The sequence below is a fragment of the Hylobates moloch genome, unplaced genomic scaffold, assembly GCF_009828535.3.
Source record: "Hylobates moloch isolate HMO894 unplaced genomic scaffold, HMol_V3 SCAFFOLD_6, whole genome shotgun sequence".
In the NCBI taxonomy this organism is placed as follows: Eukaryota; Metazoa; Chordata; class Mammalia; order Primates; family Hylobatidae; genus Hylobates; species Hylobates moloch.
The window spans coordinates 91,816,592-91,833,848 of NW_026652281.1; the positions used below are offsets into that span (position 1 = coordinate 91,816,592).

Sequence of the window (17,257 nt, forward strand, 5' to 3'; positions counted from 1 at the left end):
AACTCAGCATCTCGGCTGGACCTGGCCCACAGCCAGCCAGTGCTTCTCATGACCGTGCTCTCTGTGTTGATGAGGACAATGCTCTCATCAGGTGTGGTATGTGTGGTTTTTCTCTAGAATCATCCATGAAGATGGCTTCTCCGGAGAAGACGTGAAACAGTACAAGCCTGTTGTCTACAGCAACACCATCCAGTCCCTGGCAGCCATCGTCCGGGCCATGGACACTTTGGGCATCGAATATGGTGATAAGGAGAGAAAGGTAGGCCCCTGATCCCATAAGCAGAGCAACAAGAGGTTCTGTCTGTGTTACCCCACTACCTCCTCTTTATAGTGCTGGGCTGCCTTAAATGAACGAGAAGAGACTCTGCTATGTATGAAAGATATATGGTGGCAGAGTCACCAGCCTAAGCCATTGCATCCACCCCCCTGGCAAACTCCCAGCAAACTCACCAACTTCGCAAGTTGCAAGGGCTGCAAAACTCCCAGATTTATTTTGCAGATGAGGAAGAGTTGGTAAGAGTTCTAAATTGGGGCTGCCACAACACTAAGTACCTGTCCTTGGGCAATTAACTTGAACAGAAAAAAATACGTATTAAACAAAACAAGCCTTGCCTGGCCACCATCTACTCTCCTTAGAAGAACTTTCTTTGGCTTGTTGTGGAGTGGGGATAGCCATTTGAATTGACCGTCTTTCCTCTTTTACACCAAGGGCTATGTTTTCTGCCTCCCCTGGGTAAGTATGAGGACCTACAGGTCTCTCCTTCCTGTAGAAAGTCAGTGTCCTAGAACAGGGACTGTTTGGGGGTAACGTTTCCAGGCTTCTATTAAGTGGTGAATGGAATAAGTACTATATAAAAGCCTCTAATTTGCAAACATTTATATTAACTGTTAAGACTGAACTATATACAGCTACACTGGCAAGGCTAAATAAAAGGAGGGAGGGAGAGAGGGAGAGGAGAAAATAGCCTCAGAATTCTTTCCAGAAGCAGCTCTTTGTCCCTGTTTGGGACTGAATCTCAGTGATCCTCCCTCTGGGACCTGGAGATTGGAGAAGAGGGTGGAGGGCAGGTAGAGCCTCCAAGCACCTGGGCTCTGCATCTGAGCCTCTGGATAGAGAGCGTTCATCTCTGATTGCTGTGTGATTTGATTGTATATTATACACACATCCTGTCTTTGCTAAAAATCATCTTCCTCACAGAGGAAAACTGTCCTGGTTGTCTCTGTGTCTGATAAATCATCCGTGACAGACAGCTTTAAATGTAAAATTTGATGTGTTATGCACAAAATCCTAATTCCATGGGGCAGAGTCATCCAGCCCAGCATTGGCTCCTCCAGGTACTGGGGAATTGGATGACTGAGGGTATGTCCAAGGCCAGCCTGAGGTGGAGAAGCTGGGCACTAGCAGGGAGACCTGGGCCCATCTGCTGCTCCTCCTGGAGGCCAAGTTGGGAAGTGGATTCTGCAAAGGAAGCACTTCTCCCTGGAAGACCAGCTTTGGGTTTGGTCACAGAGCCAGGGCCTGTGGAAAGAGGGAATGGGGGAGTGGATGGGTCCATTCACTGCAGGCTTATGATGTGTGAGGCCTTGAGCTAGGTGCTGTGGATACAGGAATGAACACAGCAGGGAATGGTGTCTGGTTGCAGAAAACACCTATTCAGATCATTAGAACTAACCCAGACGAGTACAGTGCTTCATTCTTCTTAATAGCAATAGTAGGAATAAAAACAGCTACCATTTGTTGAGCACCTACTGGCTGCCAGGCACATACTAAGCACTTTACACATAATGACTCATTTTATTTAACTCATCTTATTACAGCCCAGAGCAGGAAGTGCCTCATCTTATCTTCAGGCATGGCACAAGCCACAGGCCTCTGGTCTGTCTGTCTCCCTTTGGCTAAGTGGGGAGTGTGGTGTCTGAATCTCAGCCGGATAGCAGACACAGTACAAAAGGCACACCACCTATACACACACACACACACACACACACACACACACGCACGTGCGCGCGCGCAGTGTGTGAGATCTTCCAGGAGCAAATGTATTCATCTCCCAGCCAGCTCTTCCTAAAAATCTCCTATACTGATTATAACCCAGAAAAGTCAGTGTGGCTTTGGAATACTTTTCTCCTTCCATTTTGGAAAACATTCATTGTTCCTATGGGATTTTTTTTTCCATTTTATTTTCCTGAATGGAGAGATGATTGCTTGGGAATCGCTAGGACTATGATACGTTAAGGACTGTACTGCAGGCCCCTGGGAAGCAGGGTCCCTTCTCTGGCTATTTCTCCTCTGTGGAATTTCCCAGTCAAGTCAGCCTTCAAGTAGGAAGGAGGGGAAGGCTCCAATGGAAGGAGAGACTGAGAGCTAAGCAGGACTCCCTGGAGAGTCCACTGGACACAGTCGAGTCCAAGCACAGTTCTGTTATGGCAGGTGTCACCATGGCCGGCACTGGCCCATCCCTGGGCAACACAGCCTTGTCTGGTGTGAGCTTCCTGGTGGGCAAAGGCCTCCCTGGCACTCAGGCACCCCCTTTCTGTATTCTTACACCTGTGAGGAGCAGGAAAGGAGTGAACCCGAGACCCAGGCCAGAGCAAGCCAGACAGCTGGAAAAGGCATTCCTGGGAGTGGGCTGGTATGGATTCGCAGCCTGTAGAGCTGGGCAGAAGAGAGTGGAAGCCACCACTTCTGCCCTCTCGATGAGGAGACATACCAGGCCAGAAAGGGCTGCAGTACCTGCTGGTGTGGGGACAGCACAGAGCCAACATCCTTCCCTTTCCATGTTCTCATGGAGCTTCCTATCTAGCAGTACAGGCAGCAAACAAGCCCACAAGTAGGTGACTGCATAATGTCAAATAATGCTAAGGGCTGCAAGGAAAACAAAATAAGGTGATGTGAGAGCCTGATCTGGGGGTGGGAGGAGCAGATAGTTCAGAGTGGGAGGACGAGGGGCAGAAAGTTCCAGACAAGCACCCAGGCCCTGAGGGAGGAATGAGCCTGGCGCAGAGGAATATAAAGCTCTGTTCAGCTGGAGCTACCTGTAGCCAGGCAGCTGCTGATGTCCAGATGCCCTGAACACAGGGCTGGGTCCCCATATTCTTCTGTCTCTCGGGTCCCCAGCCACTCTCCACCTAGGGGATCTGCCATTTGGATGCTGGGGAACCGCCTTATGCTGCAGGAGCCCAGATCCATGTTTTGGTCTCTGAAGAAGAGACCTCCTTCCCTCTTGTGTTTTTTTCACCTCTGCCACCCACCATCACTCATCAGGGGGTGTCTGGAGGAAGACAGCCCCACTCCCAGCACCTGCCGGGGCCAGCCAGCCTTGCACTCTCCACACAGAAAAGCGCCTAAGAGCTTCCTTGCTGTACCTCAGTGTTAGCCCCTAGAACAGGTAGGTGTCCCTGACTTCCTCCGGCAGCTGACTCACCACCTGTCCTGTCTGTTTCCCCCAGAGGAAAGAGGACTGGCTGGTTTTTCCCTCAGTCTCTCTGGTGTGGAGTCACTTGGGGCCCCATGACCATGCATGAGCCTGAACCTGAAAGAGCCTCCGTGCAGAGCAAACAGCAGGGACCTCCTTACATCCTTCTGTGGTTTCCACACCCCAGGCCCCAGCCTCAGACTACAGACCCCTCCCAGGGACCCCATGCACTCTCACGCCTCTGGGCCTTTGCTGGAGTGTGCTCTCTGCCTCTAGTGCCCTCCTCTTTTCTTCTCCTCTTCCACATGGAACTGCCCCCTCAATAAGGGCCCACTATGCTTCATCTTGTCCATGAAGCCGCCTTCCCTTTTCCTTCCCTGAGGAAGAAACTCAGCTCAGGGCTTTCTCCATGAAGCTCTTATCTCACACACTGGCATGAAGACGAATTGTTTATGCTTCTTTCCATAGAACAGTGGGCCCTAAAGTGTAGTCAGAGTCCTTTGGGCAGCTCATGAAAGCTGCGAGCCTTCCCTCCAGAACAGGGGACACAGCACACATCTAGGAGATTCTGCATGCAATTTCATGGGGGTCTGGCCCACCAATAGAGTCCCGCCTAAGAACTCCTTCATCATTTAAGGTCTTCTGATCAAGGCCTATGTCGTTTATCTTTGAGTCACCTCCTCACTCCAGCAGCCAACACAGTGCTCAGCACTTAGTAGGTCTTCAAGACCCATCCCATTAATGGAATGACATTTCTAACTTTCCCAGTTTTCAGAGAAAAAAAGGCAAAGTGCCTGTAACTTTATCACTACATTGACAGCTGTTGATTGAGTACCTACCACGTGTAGGGCTGGTGCTAAGCCACGTGCGAAGATTCAAAGGCATATGAGTTGGAGCCTTTAAGGAGCTGGTCATCTTCTTGGGAAGATGGAGCTCACAGGCAGAGTGAGCACAGCCCTTGCACATGGTGGGCAGGAAGAGCTGCTTAGTGGGAGTGAAGCTGCAACTGTCCCTGAAGCACAGGTACAGTTTGACAGGTGCAGTGTAGGTGAGCAAAGGCCCTTGAAGCCAGGAAAAAACATGGTTGGTAATGAGGGAAAGGAGAGTTAATTGGCAGAGGAGGCCAGTGGCCAGAACAGAGGACTGGGGTCTGAGCAAGGTGTGGGAAAACTGGAAGGTCTAGTTGGGTCCAGATTTGGTGGGCCCTGGAAGGTAGGCCGCAGAGTTTGGGTTTTATCCTGTTAGCAGTAGGCAGCCATGGAGAGATTTTGAGCTGGGATGGGATGAAAGTGAGATTTTAGGAAATTACGATGATGGCATGTGCAGAGTCAACAGGGCGGGGAGGGGGATGGCAGGGGGAGACTAAAGATGGGAGGCAGGTGAAGAAGCTCCAGCAACAGACCACGAATAAGGTGCAAGGGGCTAGGTGAGGGGTCAGAAAGGCAGTAGAGTGATGCATAGCAACAAAGGAAATATAGGGGCCTGGTGATTAATCGGCTGTTGGAAAAGGATGGGCACAAGGTGGAACCTCAGCCAGAAAGCCAGGAGGCTGGGTGGGGCTGGACCACAGAGGGTGAGTCCCCTTCCAAACCTTAAGGGGTTTCCAGGTGGGGGAGGTCCGCACATATCAGACGGATGGATTCAGAGAACTGAAGCTCTGGGAATTACTGACTCCAGGATAATAACAGCTTTCCATTTTTATGTTTCAGAGCCTTTATTGGAGAAGGATAGGCCTGTTATTTGTCCTGTTACTTAATAAATATTCCTTAATGCTTAAATTATTTAATCCTAACAACTACCTGTGCCGTGGGTGCTATTGTTGTCCTCATTTTATAGGTTAAAAAATAAAATGAGGCATGGAGAGGCTAAATGACTTGCCCAAGTTCATGCAATACAATTTATATATGTATACAGTGTAGACATGGAAGCCTAACAAGACTAGAACCTGTGTGGCCCGGGTCCAGAGCAGAGTCCCATTTAGATAGGCACAGTATGATCAGGCAAAACAAATCATTCAGAGAATCCCATCCTTCATCCTAAGTCTCTCTAAGAATATGAAAAGGGACCAGAGACAGTTCTCCCTGCTGTTCTCAAACATCCTCTCCTGCCTCCCATGTCTGTCCCACCCCACTCCCTTGAGCTGCCTTACCCCACCGGGTTCTCTGTGGACCCTCTTCTCCACCCCAGCAAGCAAGGCTGGTCCTGTCTCCCCTTCTCTCTCTCACACTAAAGGGGTTCCTGCTCTGCCTCTCCTTCACTCCTCCCTTTTTCTTCATCTCCCTTTCCCATCCCCTTCTATCTCTCCCTTTCCCACCCTCCCTTTTTCCCTTTCCCTCTGTCCTCCTCCCTCCTTCTCAGTCTCCTTTTCTTTTTTTTTTTTTTTTGAGACGGAGTCTCGCTGTGTCACCTGGGCACCCAGGCTGGAGTGCAGTGGCGCGATCTCTGCTCACTGCAAGCTCCGCCTCCCGGGTTCACGCCATTCTCCTGCCTCAGCCTCTCCGAGTAGCTGGGACTACAGGCGCCCGCCACCATGCCCGGCTAATTTTTTGTATTTTTAGTAGAGACGGGGTTTCACCGTGGTCTCGATCTCCTGACCTCGTGATCCACCCGCCTCGGCCTCCCAAAGCGCTGGGATTACAAGCGTGAGCCACCGCGCCCGGCCTCAGTCTCCTTTTCCTCCTCCCCTTCCCTCTCTTCCTCCCTTCCTCCTCACTCGAGCTCATTATTATGTAAATTATCTTCACCTTCTGAGCCAAGCTCTCCGGGTCCTCCTTCCTCTAGCCTTAGCCCAAGGCCTACATCTGCATCACAAAAGCAGAGGGCCTTGTTCTGGCTGAGCTGGCCTAAACTATGACACTGGAAGAAAGGGTTGAGGAGAAACTGAACAATTACAGGATTAGAAGTTTCACTGGACCAGTGGGGGGGATGGGGAAAGCTTTGAACAAGCCTGTGTTAATACAGTTCATCATATACACACATGTATATATAAACATATGTAAAATATATGTGTGTATATGTGTACATCCTTGCATATGTTAAATATATTGTAAACAAATGGACTGGTAGCAGTCATGCATTGAACTTGTATGAGGCTTTATTCAGTTGAAAATACTCCAGTTTTCATTTTCTCACTATTTGTGCCTATGCCTGTTTCTCTCAACTATAAACTCCTTAAGGGCAGAGTATAGATCCTATTCCTCTAGCACAGTGCCTAACACAGGAAGTATTGGATACTAAGTTTAAACCTCAATTCTACCACCAGCTATATGGCCCTGGGTAAATTATGTAACCTCTCTAAGCCTCGGCGTTTTGGACTGTAAAATAGTAATGATCCTGATACCTCCCTCATTCATATCTGCGGTAAGAGTAAATGAGATAATGCCTGTAGTGTGCATAGGATAGTGCCCGTCACATAGCAACTTCTCAACGTGTGTTGGCAATTATTATTTGTCTAAAATCATGAATTTTGATAAGGTATTGATGAATTCTACTCACAGCAATCTAGTGAGGAATGGGCAGGGTTTTATCTGCACTTTTCAGGTTAGAAACAGAAGCACAAGGTTCTTAATTGGCCATCCAAGATCATGTTACCAAGCCTGGGTCTGCTCAACCTGTGCCATAAAGCCAAACACCAACACTGAAGTTTACGACAAGACAAAAGACTGCGTTTATCTGCAGGGGGCTGAGCAAGGAGAATCAGGCAGCTCATGCTTAACACCTCACTTCCTCAATGGCCCTACAAGCAAGGGCTTTTAAAGGCAAGGGTACATTTTAGGAAAGCAGAAGCTACAGGCAAAACCGTAAACCTATACATGGAGGTTATACATTGGTTTGGCCCAAAAAAGCAGGATATCTTGTGGGGCAGGCTTTGAGGTCATAGGTAGATCCAGAGATTCTGTGATTTGCAGTTAGTTAAGAAGCAAGCCCTTGTCTAAAACCTTGGGGACAGCCGAAATGAATATTAAGGTCTGGCCTGTAGGTATGAGTCTTTCCAGGCCTCTCAGTAAGAAATTTAGAAGAAAGACCGGCGGTCAGCATTCCGTCCTTACTTCCCACTCTTCTGAGGTCTACTTGACTGCAATGGGCATTTTCCATCTGGTGGGGGTCCAGGTTTCTGAAAAACAACTCAGGGACATATGTTAAGATGTTATCTTTAGTTTCCATAGGGAACCAAACATCTTGTGGCTCTAACTTACTTGGGTGGCTATTATTTTAAGCTATTACAACCTCCTTGCTTCTCAAGTTGTTCATTTACTTCTCAAGGCTAGCTAGGTGCCTGGAATTTCCCTTGAAGAGACTCAAGATTTTTCTGTTTCCCTGCTTTTTCGGGGTGTGGGGGGCAGCACGCCCCTAACAGGGGGCTCCCTGCTCTATCTCAGTCACCTACCTAAGCAGGATGAAAGATGGGTGCCAGCTGGGATTGCCGCCCATGCTCTTGTTCCACCAGGGGCCTTCACTGGAGCTGTATCCCCTAGAGATAATGGTAGCTCTTTGGGAGGCAGAATCAGATTTCACATTTAGTTTTCAGAATGTCATTGGATCTCCTCTGGTAAAAGAAATCTTGACATTTAAGTCACACAGTAGAGCTCAGGACACTATGTTTTTTAATAATCATGGAAATATTGTGGTGCCACCTCTACAGTGCAGTGCGGTTCATCTTGTGGTTTGCATGAATTCTGAAACAGATAAAAACAAGGATGCTATCTGGCCTGTGTCTCCCTGAGTCCCCTGGGGCTTAGAGATACTTTAATGGTAGTTGTTAGATCTGATGGGGGCTGGAGGATGTAATAGATGAAGGCTTCATACTCCCATAGCCCAAACATGAGGCCAGGAAGAGGATGTAGACGTGCCCCATGCTGGGTGCTGAGGCTCTCCACCTACAGCAGCCCCGGAGCCTGCCCTGACCCTTTGCCAGCCAGGTGAATAGAGCTTGAAACTGCTCCATTCAAGCCCATCTCATTCTGCTGCTCCATTTCGCAGATGCAACATAGGTTTCATCTGGCCCAAACCGGAAAGAGACTTAACCCAGGAGAATATGTGGCAGATCCAGGACTAGAGCGTTCAGCTTCCTGCATCACGGCTCAGTCCTCTTTCCATCTCAGCAGGCTGCTTCCAGTCACCCAGCCAATTTGGGGACTCATTTTCTTTCATTCAGTTGGTCAATCAATCATTCCACAAATACTTATCACTCAATTACTTATTACTTACAAATGCTTACTTCCTGGGGAAGTGCACAAGATGGCAGGGGTGGGTACAAAGATGCAAAGATCAAGAGGCTCCCGGTCTTGGGCAGAGATGCCAGCCCCAGAATGAGAAGGTAAACGCCTTGGTTTCCAGGGCTTCTCCCAGCTCTGAAATTCCAGCTCTCCAGGGCTCAGTGCAGCATCAGCACTGCTCCCTGATCCAAGGTTGGATCGGGCCACAAGCTCTTGGTTTGAGGGAAAGCATCCACCATCTAAGCCCTGCCACAAGGAGCCTGAGACCCGGCTACTGGTACTTTGGCCCAGGGTGGCAGCATCAGTGGCTTTCCCTGACCGTCATCTAAAAGGAAGAACCAACTCAAAGGAACTGCGGTTTTCAGTATGGGAAAGAAAGAAGGACTAAAGTGTCAGATTTTTGAAATGTCTCTTAGCTGCTTCTCCCCCTTAGAGTCTTGGGTTTCCTTAGCTAAAAGCGGTGCCCTCCCCACAGCCCCTCCCAGCTGCCCCCCAGCAGCACACTCTACTTCATGGTTGTCTTACCCTTGGGGCCAGACAGCAGGTCTGGAAGAACAGGTCAATCTTGTTCATCATGCCCAGTGCTAGCAGGGGTCAGTGAATCTTGTGCCTGAGTGATTCCATGCATCCAACGAGTGTGTGCTTCCGGGTCAAGTGCTGGCCTGGTACTAGGGATAGCATGGCCTGAACAGATGTGTCCAGGGAAGAAAGGATGAAAGATGCAGAATATGCTTCTTTCCATGCCTTCCTGATCCCTCCACAGCGTTTGCCATGTGTGCTTCCATTCATGTGTTCCCACAGCGGTGGCTCAGCCTGGAGCAGGCACTCAGCCTCCAGGGCTCCAGCACGTTGGCCCCTGCAGAGGCCCCAGCCAGCACCTAGCTTTCATTTGGCCTGGCCTGCCTTCTCTTCTGTGGTGTGCAGAGTTGAGTGGATGCTCAAGGCTGGGCTGCCATCAGTCTCTATATGTTCATTGTCTGTAGAAAAGAGCATGGAATTTTAAAAAGAAAATTTAAATGAAAGACTTCAACAAACAGTAAACGAGAACTGCAAGTGGTGATGCCTTGCACTTGTGTGTTCTCTTTCTCTCTCTCACACTCCACCCCCGACCCCACTGCCACGGCCAGGCCACCACCGTAAGCCCTAATTACTCTGCTCTGATGGTGGGAAAATGTTGTAACCATGTAAATAAATATTCCTCGGCATCAAGACTGAAGTGGCCCCCACCAATCTTGGATGTCCAGGAGCCACCCCATTGCAGCCCCTCTTCTACCTCCACCCCACCCCCACCTAGCAGCTACACAGGAAGAACTGACAGCCTCCCCTCTGGAGAGGGGCCATTCTGTGTGCATCCTTTGGGCTTGTGGTACCTGTTTCAAGGTGGCAAACCAGCTGCCAAGCAGACTTCAGCCTTAGAAGCCATAGGCCACAGCAGAGAGGGGCCTGCCTGGCCAGTGCCCTGTATTTTGAGACTCCTGGAATATTGAAAATTGAAGAATTCCCAAAACAAGGTCACAAAATCGTGTTGTATTTTAAATGCATCTACTTAACAAATCAGTACTTTGGGCCTACCACAAATGCAATGAAATATAATTGTGCTCCCTAAAAAGATAATTACAGGATTTATAAAAATATTAATTGACAGTGCAGTGCTGGCCATACGGTCCTGTAGTGGGACACAAGTCAGAGCCCTGTGCTGAGCACTGTAGCTTTCACTGTGAGAGATCTCTCTGCCGACTATGTCTGGGACCTCATTTGGTCCAAGCCCCAGAATTGAGCCCTTTGTGGATGTATAATCCCTTTCTGGCCACCAGATGTACCGTGGAGGAGCCTGGGAAACCAGTAAGGTAGATTTTAGTTTGCTGAAGGAAGAGGCACCAGGGACTGAGAAAGGGTTAGGTTTGAGGCAGCAGCACCATGTGGGGAAGGCTGTGTGGGGTGGGGACAGCCAAGGTGGTATCTGCCCCTGCCCTGCTGGGAGTGTAGTGTGGGTCACAGTCCCACACATGTGAGATGGAGATGGCTTCCCTAGGAAAACCAGAGCCACTTTCCATCCTCCCGTTACACACACCTGCACACACGCTCATCTGCCTCTGCTTTACTCAGCTCTGTTCCCTCTTCTTTCTTTGCTGGGCAACCAACAGTGGTCTTATGTCACTGCTGAAGCCCCCACTCTGAGTAAGTTAGGACACGTTGATTGCAAGTGATGGAAAAAACAACCACACTGGCAAACTGGCTTATTCAAACAAAATAAAACACAAAACAGCCACAAGCCCAGAGAGTCATAAATTCAGACACACATGTGGGGAGTGGGGGCTTGATCAGCAGCTCAGGGGATGTTCCTGGCTTCCCCCATCTCTCCACTCTGCCCTACTCTGTGGTTTTCACCCTCGACTCCACAGCATCACTCCTGCACCAAGGAGGAAAATGGCTCCAGCAGCTAAGTCATCACTTGTAACCTTGTGTGCATCCTAGGACATCACCAAGCACAAGGTGCATCTGAACAGCCACCAAGTCCTGCGAGTCTCTCTCTCTCTCTGTCTCTGTCGCCTCTCTCTCTCTGTGTGTGTGTGTGTGTGTTTGTGTGTGTGTGTGTGTGTCTGTCTGTCTGTCTGTCTCTCTCTCTCATTGCCCCTCCTTGACCCAATCACCATGATGAAGGGGGCTGAGGGGTTCCTGGGACAAGAGTGAATCCCCCAGAGGAAAACCAGAAGCTCCTGAAAAATGAAATAGAATAGGAGGAAATGGGTGCTGGGGAGGCCACCAGCTGCCCACAGATCTCTCCTTGCCATTGGGGCTACCAGCTGTGCTGCCCCATGCAGGAAATGACTCATGTCGTAGGGTGGAGGGCCGGCCAGGCTGAGTCCAGTGCAGCAGGACCATGAGATGGCTGAGCTTGGTGGCAAGCCAGCACTGCTGCTCCCATGGCAGCCTCTCCCCTGAGGTCCCGGGTGGCAGGACACATGGGTGCACAGCCCCCAGCCCACCACTCACCAATGGTCTCGCCTTTCCACTGTGGCCGCAGCAGGGGGCCAGGAAAGAGTGGAAGGTGAAGAGGGGAGATGGGCTGGTAACAGAAGAGGCCTCCACTAGAAGTCAGGTCCTTGGAGCCTGCCCTAGCCAGCAACAGCCTTAGAGCTAGTCAACACCTTGCTTCAGAGCTTTGGAAGCACCACCCCAGAGGGCGGGCAGCAGGAGTCAGAGATGTGACTTTGAATCCTGGCCCTGCCCTCTGCCAGGCAGTGGACTTAGCACTAGTCACCTGACTCACTGACCTTCAGATTCCTCATCTGAAAACTGGAGATCATAATAATACCTACTCACAGGGTTGTTGTGGCTAAAAGAAACGATGCATGTTAACAGCTAAGCAAGGTGCCTGGCACCAAGTAAGTGCTCAGGAAACAGCTACTGCCACCTCCCTCCTCTTGCCCATACCTCACTGCCTGCTAGTGAAGGGCCAGGACAGGAGCCTGGGTGTGACATTTGTTTCAGAACCAGAGCAAAGGGTCGGTGTCAAGGCCTCTTAGCTACTACAGGTCAAAGAGGTGGTGTCATCCCCTCCCAGAATCACCTGTCCTGTCTGATTTCAGGCTGGAAGACAGTATGCCTCAGCACCTGCCCTCTTGGCAGCAGGGAGAGGGGCTGAGAGGCTCCTGCAGGCATCCAGGGATGGTCCAGAGAGAGAGCTTTGCAGGAGTGGAGCTGAGGAGAGCTGTTTCTGACTCGGGGCCCAGCATGGCCTGAGAGAGAAACCCAAAGAGATAGAGACAAGGAGATAGCAGGAGAGATCACAGAGAGGGAGGAGAGTGGCGGACACTGTGTGACTGGGAAACACTGAGATGGTGCACTGCATAGACCGTGCACCAGTGTCCAATGTCGGCGGTACACTCAGCACAGCACCTGCGCAGAGTAAATGCTCCTGAAATGGCTACTACTCCATTCCTTTTCATTAGGGCTGCCTATGGCTCTGTGAATGTCATTCCACAGCCCCTCCAGCCAGACATGTCTTCTTTCTCCCCTGGATGCCCTCAGCACCTGGCTCTCTCATTCACTCACTGGTTTATTTACTTGAGAAATATGGACGTGGGCTTCTCTGTGCCAGCAGCGTGCTGAGTGCTTTATGCACCATGGTGAACTAATGCAAGCAGGTGTGCTGCTGCCCAGAGCTCAGCTGGCGAGCAGGTGGACCGCCTCAGTGATTCCAGAGAGCAGAGTGTCCTGACAGCAGGCCTGTCCTAGCCTGTGCTGAGGACGGGGTGTCTGACAAAGAGCTGAAGGGATTGGCACCGGTGGGGCAAACAAGACTGGGAGGTGGGGAGGAAGCACATTTCAGGCAGGTGGAACAGCCTGTGCAGAGGCTCTGAGGCAGAGACCCATCCCAGCGTAAGGGTCTGAGAGAAGGCCAGTGTGGCTGAAGCCCAGAGGTCGGTGGGGACAATGGCAGGAGATGAGGTGGAAGAAAGAGGCAGGGGCCGGCTCTTTCAGGTGAGAAGAGCTTCCAGGCCACGGAAGGAATTTTGGCTTTGTTCCTGGCTCAGCAGGAAGCCACTGAAGGTTTTAAGCAAGGCACAGACATGGCTTCCCTTAGGAGAGGCTTGCAGTGGCCATGGGGAGAAGGGAGAGATGGGCAGCAAGAATGGCAGCAGGGAGAGGGGCTGAGAGGCTCCTGCAGGCATCCAGGGATGGTCCAGAGAGAGAGCTGGTCCTTGCTCTGGGTCTCCGTCATCCACCCAACATGGAACCCCTGTGGCATGGCACAGAGCATGCCAGACCCTGCAGGTGTCTGTTGAGTAGGCGGAGAGAGGTCCACCGCCCTTAACCAACACAGATGAGCCCCCAGACCCAGAGCATAACAGCAGCCCTGGCCTCCCTGCACCAGGAGGCCTGGGAGAAACCACCTCCAGACTTTATGCATCCAGAGAGCGGCCACCTCCCTCTCGCAGCCCCTGACCACAGCCCTTTCTGGGTATTCTGACCTCTACTCCCTCCGTCCCCACTCCAGCATTAGTTTCCTCATCTGTACAGTAGGGCTCAAGTATATATTTACAATGATAAAGTAACCCTGAATGGGGCACCCTTGCAATACACTGCACTTCACCAAACACAGCATGAATGTGTCACTACCACTGGCACCCACAGACCGTTCTTGGCCCAGATGGTGAGCTCGCATCACCCAGGCCAGAGCTCTCCCTCCCTCCCGAGCCAGCGCAGCAGGAGCTTATTGAGATGTGGATTGGGGGCAGATGTGGACTGGGAGCATCAGCACCAACAGACTCCCCTTCCCCAGTCTCTCTGGTCTGAGGTCCGAGGGCACAGTCCTGAAATAGCTCCCTGCCGAATTAGGTAGTTTTCCCAGCTCTGTGGGGGCCCTCCCCCTTCTTTCCCAGCTTTCTATCTCCCTTCCTCCTTCCTGCTGCACTTGTCATGGCAACCCCACTCCCTATCTGGTGCCTAGACCAACTGGTTCCCCTGATGATTACTGGCCAAGGAGAGGAAGGGCAGTTCTCCGGGCCCAGGCTGGCTCCCTGGGCAGCAGTCCTTCAGGTGAGAGCACCTGCTGAGGACACAGTCTAGGCTGGGGCTTCATCACTCTTTTTAGTCTGTGGTTATGGACTTGAATGATTAAGTCCTTGACTCCCAGATATTTCCCTCCCCAGGACCAAATCCAAGAGTTATACTCTGCAGCCAGAAGCCTGTTGATAAGGTCACAGACTATTGTGTCTTCTCATGGAGAACCACCGTGCACATTTTTGACATGAAGCTCTGTGTGATGCAGTAAAGAGCACAGGCTTTGGTGTCAGACAGGCCCACTGGTAAAAGCTGTCTCCCCATTTTTTAGCTTTGTGACCTCAGGCTGGTTCCTTAATGATCCTAAACCTCAGTTTCTTTATCTGTAAAATGACAATAATACTAGTGTATATCAGTCAGGATACAGGCTCATCTGCTGTAACAAAGACCCCCAAAATAACAGTGACATGACTAAGACAGAAATGCATTGCCTGAGCAGCCCAGATGTGACACAGGGTTGAGCTCTCTGCCATGTTACTCTGTCACACATGGGGTCTCTGCATCCATTGCAGGTCTAGGATGCCACTCCAGCCATCCCTTCTAGCCAGTGGCAAAGGGAGTAGGGGAAATGGAGGGCTGTCTTTTGCAGAAGGGTGACTGGATTATAGGAGGTTTCCATGGTGTGGGCCAAGAGCTCTCTGAGTTGGGGGAAGAGCTGATGCCAAGCAGTGTTCCACAGGGATGATTGGAAGTCCCCTTACTAGACCTGGTTATGACATATCAGATTTACTTTTTATCCATGGCCCAGCGATTATCCCCAACCCAGAACATCAGAATCTTAGCCCCGTCTGCCCCGGCCACAGAGAGGCGAGCTTCCCTTCACATGACGAGAATCCCTGCCTTGCTGGGCAGCTCCTGGTGGACTGCACCAGGGCTGCGCAGCCTCCCAAGGAGGCTTTGCTGTGTCCAGCAGTCCCCCACCTCCCCAGGGAGGCTTTGCCGACTGTCCGGTGCGTCCCTTCATTGTGTGTCCCCGTCCCTTGTAGTCCGTGGCAGCCCTGTGGGAGCTTAACTGCCACAGACTGCTTTCTAAGTAAGCACTTTGCTGTGACCAAGGAATTTTATGCTAGAAGAATCACTGATGCTCTTCTAGCCCAGGATATGGTCGACACGCGTCCCACCCAGGGCTTCACAAGCCTTTGTTTGTTTGTTTGTTTCGAGTAATTCTATTAAGTTATATAACCACTGTCTGGAACTTGTTGCTCTCACTCAGGTTGTTCCTTTCACAGAGGGGACACTGAGGCATAGTGTGGGACTTGGCTGAGATCATCCTACCAGGTGACAGCAGAGATGGGAAGAGAACCAGCTTCCTGTGTTCTAGGCCAGGGGTTTTCCCACCTGTGTGCCTCTCGCCTGTCCCCACTGAAAGCAAGAACCACGCTCCCAGTTTCCAGAAACTGCTCCAGGTCTGCCTTCCCTGCTCCAGGGTTCCTGTCCCATGCACCCATCAGCATCTGGCCCCCCAAGCAGTCAGAGGGCAGGGCTGCTGTCTTCCGCTTCTCCTGCTGCCACATTTGCCCCACAGCATCCAGCCTGCTGGGGGGCAGATCAGCCTGTCACTGAGAATGAAGCACCCAAGTTTGAGGCCAGGACCTCTTTTTTGCCATCCATCAATTAGAGTGGTTCAGGTTGTTACTGTAAGACTTTCACCCTCACTTGCACTCCACTTGCCTCCAGGAGTGACAGGAAAGGGCAGCACTGGCATCTCTGTGTGCCTGCACCATTGCAAGCACATTCCTCATGTCAACCCATTTGATCCTCTTCTCTTGCACCTTGGAGGGCACCGTGTTTCTTGGGTTCTATTGTTCTCATTCTACACATGAGAAAAGTTCAGGGAAGGGACTAGCCCAAGGTCACACCACTCATAAGTGGTGGAGCTGAGCTCAAACCCAAGCAATTCAGCTTCAGAGTGGATTTTAACCAGGGGTCCACAAACCCTGGGCCACAGACCAGTACCAGTCTGTGGCCTGTTAGGAACTGGGCCACACAGCGGGCGGTGAGCAGTGGGCCAGTGAGCGAAGCTTCACCTGCATTTACAGCCACTCCCCATTGCTCACATTACTGCCTGAGCTCCGCCTCCTGTCAGATCAGCAGGCATTAGATTCTCATAGGAGCGTGAACCCTATTGTGAACTGTGCAAGCAAGGGATCTAGGTTGTGCACTCTTTATGAGAATCTAATGCCTGATGATCTGTCACTGTCTCCACCCCTAGATGGGACTGTCTAGTTGCAGGAAAACAAACTCAGAGCTCCCACTGATTCTACGTCATGGTGAGTTGTATAATTATTTCATTATATATTATAGTGTAATAGTAATAGAAATAAAGTGCACAATAAATGTAATGGGCTTGAATCATCCCCAAACCATCCCCCATTCCCAGTCTGTGGAAAAATTGTCTTCCATGAAACTGGTCCCTGGTGCCAAAAAGGTTGGGGACCGCTGCTTTTAACCCACCCAACGAGGATGCACACCCACATCATCCACCTCGACTTTCCTACCATGAAAATCACTGGGAGTCACAGCCTTGGACCAGGCACCGAGCCTAGCACATAGTTGATAGCCAGTGAGTACTGAGAAACCAGGAAGAGGGCAGCCTCAGCCAGCCATCAGAGTGACTCTGGCATCAGCTGTGCCTGCGGCTGGCTGGCCACGCCATGGTCACGACCTGCTGGCAGTCAGGGCCGAGGTGCCTCTGAGCAATGGAGGCCTCATCTGCTCCAGTTGAGGCTGATTTTACTACCTTGGCTGGCTCATGGAATCTCACCAGCCACCAGGATAGAAGGGTGAAAAGACTGCTCCCAAGTGTCCCCATATGGGGCACACCAGGAAGTAAGACCAGAGCACATACTTGGGCTCCGGGCTGTAGAAGTTCCCAAGCTATATAAGGAGAGGAGAATCAGGCCTGGCCTCTAAAAGGAGGCTGCTTCCTCCTGGGGAAAAGTCAGGGGAGGTGGGAAAATGCAGCCTTCACAGCCCTGTGTCATAAGCCACTCAGCTCTGATAGCAAGAGTGGCCAGCATGGGGGCCATTCTTCCCTTTGCATGACTTTCTGGTCTC

General features: G+C 51.0%; 1 protein-coding gene across 3 annotated transcripts in view; it reads left to right on the forward strand.

Annotated features, from left to right (window-relative positions):
- Positions 1–17,257, forward strand: part of GNAO1 (G protein subunit alpha o1) — a 169,684-nt gene that overhangs the window by 83,977 nt on the left and 68,450 nt on the right. For all 3 annotated transcript variants that reach the window (XM_032157373.2, XM_032157375.2, XM_058441001.1), the window contains one exon: positions 118–259. In XM_032157373.2, coding sequence (XP_032013264.1) covers positions 118–259 — 142 coding nt within the window. The remainder of the gene's footprint in view (positions 1–117; positions 260–17,257) is intronic.